Raw genomic sequence first — 9,401 nt, forward strand, 5'->3', positions numbered from 1 at the left:
ATTTCATAAAAAGAACATCATACCAACAGTCAAACATGGTGGTGGTAGTGTGATGATCTGGGGCTGCTTTGCAGCTTCAGGACCTGGACGACTTGCCATAATTGATGGAACCATAAATTCTGCACTCTATCAGAAAATCCTGAAGGAGAATGTCCGGCCATCAGCTTGTGACCTCAGTGTGTATGTGTGTGTGTGTGTGTGTGTATATATATATACACTGCCAAATCTATATACAGTACCTGCATATATATATTGTTGATTTATGAGGGGAAAAAATGGGAAGACTTAATGTTATATATATATAACATTAAGTCTTCCCATTTTTTCCCCTCATAAATCAACAATATATATATGCAGGTACTGTATATAGATTTGGCAGTGCTGTAAACTACCAAACTGTGACAAGACTGCAAACTGCTCTAATTCAGTGTCCATGTTTGCAGCATTATTTGACCTGCATGATTCCTTTAGTGAATCAGGCACTGAAGCAACACAGACAGTGAGACAGTGTGTGCAAAATAAACAGTGCATAGTCAGAGTGTAGGTTTCACACAACGGTTACATTTCTGAATCCTGCGTCTTTGTGGTGAGCTTTTATTGAAATGTGTTTGAGTTGCAGACAAAAGCATGACTCTGAGATGCTGAAAACCTCACACGGAGTTTCAGTTCCACTGCGACTGTCTGAAGCTATTTAAGGGACTGTCAGGCACACTTTGAGGATTCGCCTCTTGCACATACATGTGAGAACGAAAGAAATCAGCCAGAAAACAATCAGCCAGTCTGGCAGCTTTCTGTACATACAACACAGACTCGGTTCTGCCATTACTGCTGAAGTGGATTGTGTACAATCTGTAAACAAATCTTGATACTGGCCTCATTTTCTTCCCAAAGTACCTTAAAAAGATTTGCATTCCACATATAAACTACCTTCATTCCTGAAGGTGTTAAAGTTGAAAGGGGTTTAGTTAACATTAAGAAATGCATCAAAATCTGCACACTGAGGCCAGGGTTTGAGGAAGAAAAGAACCAGATGGGAGGTGTGAACTGCAAATACATTTGACAGAGTTTCTCATACATCTTAAGATGTAGGTGAACAGCCAGCTGTCTCTAAATGTAGGCCGTTTGTGTGTGCTAAAGTGTATTTTAGTGCTCATGCAAATAGGCGTATATGTACAGTTGTGCCATCCACATTTTGTTGGAACAGTGCAGAAATGTAGCCACGGTGCAACATTGCCCAGATGGTTCCTCACATTCACTGTAGCTTTAATTCTTTAACCATATTGTCCACTTTAAAAGCTTCTCCAATCCAGGCTCCTCTGCAGAATCTGTGTTTATGACTGCTCAACGAAGAAACGACCAGAAAGCTAAATTTTTCTGCTTTTCCGAAAGAAGATCATATTTTACGTAATAGCGCATCCATATTTGACATTAAAGACATTTATAATGTTACAAAAGATTTCTATTTCTAATAAATGCTGTTCTTTTAAACTTTCTATTCATCAAAGAATTCTGGAAAAAAAATATATCATTTTTTTTCACAAAAAAATAGTGGTGGACGATATGACCAAAATCTTATATCATGATATGAGTAATTGTATTTAACGGCAAGGATATGTATCACCATATAGTTATTTTTGCTTTAAAGAAGGTCTTTATGATATGAAATTTTTTTATACCATTGAAATTTCATAATTCCTGTCACCATGCAGTGTAAATATCACAAAAAAATAATACTAGCCTAAATAAAAAAAAACTCAAGCTCACTGAAGGCAAGTAAACAGCGAATAAATAAGAATAAGAAACTGATTACATGCAATAGGACAAAAAAAAAACTACAGTAAAACAAATAAATAAGAAATGTTATTGCATAAAATAATCAAATACTGTATATAAAAACACTGCATATTCTTCACTGTGTAAATTAAATATATATTTCTTCTTATTAAAGTTACAAATGTGATTTAGTCCAAGAGCAGTGAGAGATTTTTTTCTCTTTTGTAAGAGCTGCCCACATCCATGTCCCGAGTTCGAATCCCGCCTTGTGGACCTTTCCCGATCTTGCCACCCCCCCATCTCCCACTCGCTTCCTGTCATATATCCACTGTCCTATCAAGAAAAATGCAAAAAAAAAAACTCTGTTCAATACTCCCACGTTCTATGAGCACACAATGTATTCGTGACAACGTAGTACAGCAACGTGACGTGAGCATGTAACCGTGATAGAGATGATAGTCCAAAATTGTATCTACCTGTATATCGCCCACCCCTACGAAAGAATTAGCATTAAGCAATGGTTTTTAACATTGATAATTATAAGAAATGTTTCTTGAGCAGCAAATTAGCATGATTTCTGAAGGATCATGTTAGTGCTGGGCGGTATACCGGTTCATACCGAATACCGGTGTTTATTTTTGTTATGATATGAATTTTTAAAATACCTCAATACTTATGTCGCTTAAACAATGTTTGAAAGGGGTCCCTTTTCACTGTTGCACTGTGGTGAGGGAACAGCTGTATGTGTTACTAAGCGTGAAAGTTCAGAAACTGAAGCTGTAGAACTAATAAGCATTTCCTAGCACCTGTCGCTTACTGATTATTTGGAATTATAAATATGAGCGTAGTTCTACGTAGTAGAGTGTAAACAAACACTTTTTTTTTTAGTCACTCAGAAGCAGGCAGTGCGCTGCATGAGACAAAAAAGAAATATAGCCAAAACAACCGCATAGCCGCCCTTTAGTGTCAATGCATGTTGATTTTATCAGATGATGCCGCGATTATAAATGAGAGTGACTCCTGGTTAACATTTAAAAGGGGTCGTGTTTAGTCACTATTTAGTGTGGTATTTTTTGACAATATTCACTCATCATGGCAGTAAAATAGGGCGTTCTAAGTCAATATACTGCAGTATTTCCTCTCTCAATCAGTAGAAAATATGGTTAACACCCGGTCATGCATGAAAAAAAAATACACCGTCATGTACCGTGAAACCGGTATAATTTTGAAAAATACCGTGATATGCATTTTTGGTCATACCGCCCAGCACTAGATCATGTGACACTGAAGACTGGAGTAATGATGCTGAATAAATTACATTTTAAAAGATATGAAATGGCTGTTTTGGTGAGCATAAGTGACTTGGTGCTGGTGTCCTCATCAGGCTTTTTAACAAACGTACCCCACAAGAGACTTCCTTTATAAACCAACAGCATGGCTGTATTGGGTGACTAGCTAGGCTGAATTCATGAATTCATGCCGGTCTAACCTGGTCTTTTCAACATGGTTGTGATGAGGATGGTTTTTTAAAAAGTTAAAAAATCCACAGTTGCATGAAGATTGAGACAACCAACAGATCCAAAATGGTCCTTTAATACTAGAATCACAGTCTAGATGAAATCAATAAAGAGGCACATTTACAAGAACGGGAAACTCTAAAGAGTGTGCAGTACATACAATACTTTGCATAGACTCAAGTGACTAAGCGTTGCAGGAAATGCAGAACAGGTGTGCATGTGACCATGATTAATAGTGTGCTGTATGGAACTATTGGTTCCATTCATTTTGGAATCCTGGTGAATTTTAAATTTTAATCAAATGTGCGCATTATATTACAGATTGAGCGGCGCCTTGAAAATGTGCGATTTGTCTCCCATAATGTGCACAAGAAGATGGTCATGTGTCTGCAGGGTAACGTGGGTTCAGATGTGGACAAGAGACATGTAAGTAACAGCAGCTTTTACATTTCCAATTCCCTCCAAAGTGCACACTTCTGAATTGTTTTTTTCCTCTTAGAAAAAGCTTCCTGTCACAGCCCTTTCACAATCCATGCTGGATGGAGGAAGTCAGCTCGGAGACGAGTCCCTCATCGGGTGAGTTTATGAACTCTCTGACCCTTTGACAGACATACGTATCCTCCAAAACTATCCCATAATCTGGTCCATCTGAGCTGTGATTCATAACATTAATGAGGGAACTATGAACATTCACTCTTCTCTGAGTCAAACAGAGACAGCGCTTTCAGGGACTGTTTCTGTTCTCATTAGCTATGTGACCAAACATCCCTGAATCATCTGTTTTGTCAGGCAGGCAGTGTATTTACGGGCCTGATCTGTGAAAATATAGAGTGGACGCATCATTATTACCAAACAACATTTGGTAGTCCAGTGAAATTCATAATAGAGTGATGTGACATTAAATTATTATTGTTCATGATGGAATATGTGACCTCATGCTGCTTGATGATGATTGGTTGATAATGTTAGATTAGCAAGAGTACATTGTTTTTTACATTATGCTAGTTGTGTTTGATATTATTTTAAGGAATATCGTACAAGATACTTTATTTCACTCATGTTTTCGTTTATACAATATACAAGTTCTGTTGTGCAGCACCTTTTTACAAAAAATAAAAATGCACTGTTTTGTTGTAAATGTATTTTAATTTATTCAACTTTTTAAAAGATTGATTAAACTGTTAAAAGTCTGATGCATTTATTTCATTAGGCTTATTTAAAAAATAAACACAATTAAATGGTAGCTTATTCAATACATTTTTTTTTATTTTAAACGTGTGCATTGTGAAGTACTAATAAATCATAAACGCAGAATCCCAAAAAATAAATAAATAGAAACATTTTCTAAAATTTTCTAAATTAATATTGTGATAAAAATCAATATTGAATATGGAAAACGATACTGTGATCATATTTTTGGCCATTATGCCCGGCTCTATTATTAGAATCTGTTTAGCATTCAAGAATAATAAACGTGACCAGGCAGCATGATGTTAACAGTTATTGATATTGTATCTACAGAAAGATGATGGAAGTCTGTGGAGAAGCTGAAAGCAAACTGGCCTTGGAGCAGAGCCAACATGAAGTTCAGGTGGAGAGAGATATTCTGGAGCCTCTCAACCAGCTGGCGGAGGTATGTAAAGCCAAAGACATGCAAATAATAATAAATAAAATATGCTGTAAGTTACATATCTTGTTTTTGTGCTTGAAGGTGGATATTCCTAACATCCTGAAGCATAGGAAACATTTAGCTAAGCTTGTGTTGGATTTTGATTCTGCAAAAGCCAGGTGTGTATTTTGCTATAGTATACAGTATATACTATATAGTATTTTAACTAGGATGCATTAAATTGATCAGAAGTGACAGTAAAGATGGTTGTAATGTTGCAAACATGTGACTCTGAAGACTGGAGTAATGATGCTGAAAATTCAGCTTTGCATCAGAGGAATACTGTAAATTACATTTTAACATGTATTCAAATAGAAAACGGTTAATATAAATTGAAACAATATTTCTCAATATTAAATTTTTTACTGAATTTAAATAAATTAGGCCTTGGTGAGCATAAGTGTCTTTGCTAATAATAATAGCGAAAATACTTTAAACTATACAGGTATCAGCAGGCCACAAAGGCATTTCCGACAGCTGCAAATGCTCAAGCAATGGCTGCCAAAGTTGACACACTTAAGGAGGAGATGGATGAAGCTCAGAACAAAATGGAAATATGCAAGGTATGGGTATGAGTCAGACTGTATTGAGGTTTCTAGGTGACCTTGGGTAGCACATTCAATCTCGTCTGATCTCTTTTTATCTTTAGGATCAAGTGGCAGCAGATATGTACAACTTTTCGTCCAAGGAAGGAGAATATGCTTGCTATTATGTGTTGGTAAGTCGTTTCTTAGAGCTTTAACCACATAAGACAAATAATGTCTGATAAAGTTCGATTTTTACTGGTATAATGAATTTAACTTGCAAATAAGGCATGATATTTGATATTTGGAATGATGCAGAAAGTATAACACTGGTTATCACTAAGAAACCGGTCAAAGGTCAGTGGTATTCATAGGTCTTCCTACTATACGCTACTAGTTATCGTCTGGTCAGTGGAGTTCATTTGAATGAATAAAGCTGTTGTTTTATATACTATATTCTACAAAGTGTATAGGCAATTAGTAGATCATTGAGTCATTGACTTTTCCTCTTCTCAGACAAAAATAGAAGAAGAGTAAAGTTTTTGTGTATTTGTCTTGACAGTTGTTAGAAGCTCAAGCTGAATACCACAGAAGAGCTTTGGCGTCCATCGAGAGCGTCCTGCCCACCATACAGTCACAGCAAGGTGTGATATTTACTCTTCACTTCCTACACTGAGCATCTGCTGCATATGAATCACTCACAACACTTCTGAAATCATGGCCTTATTAATAGCTATTAAACACAGAGAATATTTTGGGGGATGTGTTTTGTGTTCTGAAACGGAGGAAATATTTATCTGATCTGTGATCTCTATCATTTCCAAACTTAGTCGCACGTGACTTACTAACTAAAAGAGTGAATCTCACAAAATCTGTCAAGAACATGTTTGCCTGGGGCATATTTCAACCCAAAACCTATAGATATATATACGTGTGTGTGTGTGTGTGTATATATATATATATATATATATATATATATATATATATATAGAACATGTTTTGGTGTATATATGACACACACACACACACACACACGATCTGGCTAGTCATCAAGCTATGAATCATTCTTTCTCTTTCAAGGCTTCCTGGTGACCAGCACTGTAATGTATACTGTTTCACACTGTAAATCATCCTGACTTATAGAATCTGTGCTCCACACATCCACCTAGTGATGATTCATAAATGTTTCCTGCCATAACTCAAATCATTCTCACTTCATCTCATCATCTGACATAGATAAATGGACAGAGAAGCCAGCGTTTGGCACGGCTCTGGAAGAACATCTGAAACGCACTAGCAGAGAGATCGCTCTGCCCATAGAGGCCTGCATTATGATGCTACTGGAAACCGGCATGCAAGAAGAGGTATCTGGCGCTGTGAAACAACACATGAGAACCCACAGATAAAAAGACAAGACGGTTTTCATCCAGAGGGGAAGTGGATGCACTTTGTTACTGCACACACAATGGCAGATAGTTGTGCTCTTCAGGGAAGTGGTCGATATTTCTGCCTTTTGCAAAGGGCACTTTTGTACAGAACTAGTTTTAAATGGATGACATTTATTTGACATGCATTTCAAAACTGAAGTTGCATAAGTGTCAAAATCCAAATAAAAGAGGTTTGCAAGTTAACATTTTATGTTTTCATAAATATAAAGCTTTAAAAACCTGCCTGTATTTACATGTTTGTTGATTTAGCAATCAAGATCTTCTTGATATTTAGCCTTTATTCCTTTTGTCTCAGGTTGGATGGATAGATGAATGGATGCATAGACAGATAGATTGAAGGATGGATGATGGATGGATGGGTGGAGAGATCGTAGATGATAATTAGATGATGGATGGATGGATGGATGGATGGATAGATAGATGGATGAATAGATGAATGGATGGGTTGGAGGGTGGATGAATGGATGATAGATGGGTGGGTGGATAGATGATGGATGGATTGATAGATAGATGATAAAGAGATAATGGATGGATTTATGGATGGACTGATGGACAGATGGATAAATGTTTGAATACATAAATGGATAGATGGGCAGATGGATGGATAAACAGATGCTGGATGGAGGGGTGGGTGGATAGATGATGGATGGATAAATAGATAAAGATATGATGGATGGATGAATAGATGAATGGATAGATGGTTGGAGGGGTGGATGGATAGATGTTTGGGTGGATAAATGGATGAATAGTCAGATGAATGATAGATGATAAATGGATGGGTGGGTAGATGATAGATAGATAGATGATAAATAGATGATGGATGGATAGGTGGACAGATGGATGGACAGATAGATAGATGGATGGTGGATGGATGGATTGATGGATGGAGGGGTGGGTGGATAGATGATTGATGGATGATGGTTGAATAGATAGATAGATAGATAGATAAACTATAGATAGATAGATAGATAGATCTCAACTCAACTCAAGGTTGAGCAACAGATGAGGTCTGGATGACCTTGTTGATTTGTGAGCGTGACACTGTGGCAGTGTATCTGTGTTAGAGACGTCTTCTGATTCACTTCTGCTTCTTGGCTAAAGCCAGACTAATAATAGCAGTGAAACGAGACAATCATTTCCCTGTGAAACCATCACTGACACATATGAAAACAGCCTTTCCAGTCATTTTTTATACATCTCAGTTTATATTGTACTGCACGTTGCAAAGGTCTTGTGTGTTTACAACATTTCCTTTCGTGCCAGGGTTTGTTCCGTATCGCTGCCGGAGCCTCTAAACTGAAGAAGTTAAAGGCGGCACTGGACTGTTCCACTTCCCAACTGGAGGAGTTTTACTCTGACCCTCATGCTGTAGCCGGTACAAGACATTTTTCGTAAATGACACTGTAGAAGGACGCAGTTTGTTTGCAGCTAGTTACAGAGATTTGAGCATCTCTGCATTTAGAATAACTCCCAAAATTTTAAATGAGACTGGATTTGTTTGATTTTAAAACGTGTGGTTGTGACATTGAATACAAAACCGTAATTCTGGCGCTGATCTATTTTAAAACCTGGAACTTTTCAGTCCTGTTCACCAGATTGAAGAGTACCACAGCTATAGCCAAATATTTGAGTCTAAATCCACTTTGCATTTCATGTTAAAACAGAATTGAGGTTTTGCAAATCCATTTGATGTTGCTTTTTTTTTCCCATGATTATTTAGGAGCCCTGAAATCTTACCTGAGGGAGCTGCCTGAACCTCTGATGACCTACCAGCTGTATGAAGAGTGGATCCAAGCCTCAAAGTAAAGCATATTCACATATAATACATCAAAGTCCATCACTTCAGTGCCTTTGTATTCAGAAGGTTTTTCAGTGAGTCTCATCAAATCTTGAACATTAGTTTGCATGACTAACTTAAGTATGAGCATAAAACCATATTAGCAAACAAACAATGAATAGCAAAAAGGTGAGAAGTGAGTAGCTTGAGAATTACCACATGACTTAGTTTTGTAGAGCAACTAATATAGTAATTCTATATCAATCATAATTTATCGAAACCAACAACCAGTCATTTAAATGCTTTAATTCAAGATATACCACCATTCAAAAGTTTGCAGTTAATATTTTTGTGTAAACCATTATACATTTTTTCAGGACTCTTTGATTAATAGAAAGCTCAGAAGAGCTGTAACATTGTAAAAGTCTTTACTGTCACTTTTGAGCAGGTTTGCTAAATAATTTTATTAATTAAAAAACAAAACGGATTGATAAAGATTTCACTAGGTTTATTTTTATTCACATAAAATTCGTGCTTTGTCATCAGATTTTATCACAGCTGTGAATATTCCATTGTTTTGATTTCTACAACAAAATATGTGGCACAACTTCAGTAGAAATTAGTGCTGTCAAACGATTAATCGCATACAAAATAAAAGTATTTGTTTACATAATATATGTGTGTGTACTGTGT

General features: G+C 36.6%; 1 protein-coding gene across 3 annotated transcripts in view; it reads left to right on the forward strand.

Moving 5' to 3' along the window:
• Positions 1–9,401, forward strand: part of LOC107559249 (rho GTPase-activating protein 17-like) — a 62,658-nt gene that overhangs the window by 12,111 nt on the left and 41,146 nt on the right. For all 3 annotated transcript variants that reach the window (XR_001605604.1, XM_016242999.1, XM_016243000.1), the window contains exons 3-12: positions 3,612–3,716; positions 3,790–3,866; positions 4,812–4,923; positions 5,002–5,078; positions 5,405–5,522; positions 5,609–5,677; positions 6,046–6,127; positions 6,720–6,847; positions 8,195–8,306; positions 8,652–8,733. Coding sequence is in view for 2 of the 3 variants with exons in the window: in XM_016242999.1 (XP_016098485.1) it covers positions 3,612–3,716; positions 3,790–3,866; positions 4,812–4,923; positions 5,002–5,078; positions 5,405–5,522; positions 5,609–5,677; positions 6,046–6,127; positions 6,720–6,847; positions 8,195–8,306; positions 8,652–8,733 (962 nt within the window). In the remaining variant the exon portion in view is untranslated. The remainder of the gene's footprint in view (positions 1–3,611; positions 3,717–3,789; positions 3,867–4,811; positions 4,924–5,001; positions 5,079–5,404; positions 5,523–5,608; positions 5,678–6,045; positions 6,128–6,719; positions 6,848–8,194; positions 8,307–8,651; positions 8,734–9,401) is intronic.

Source organism: Sinocyclocheilus grahami, unplaced genomic scaffold (assembly GCF_001515645.1).
Source record: "Sinocyclocheilus grahami isolate Dianchi unplaced genomic scaffold, SAMN03320097.WGS_v1.1 scaffold679.1, whole genome shotgun sequence".
Classification (NCBI taxonomy): domain Eukaryota; kingdom Metazoa; phylum Chordata; class Actinopteri; order Cypriniformes; family Cyprinidae; genus Sinocyclocheilus; species Sinocyclocheilus grahami.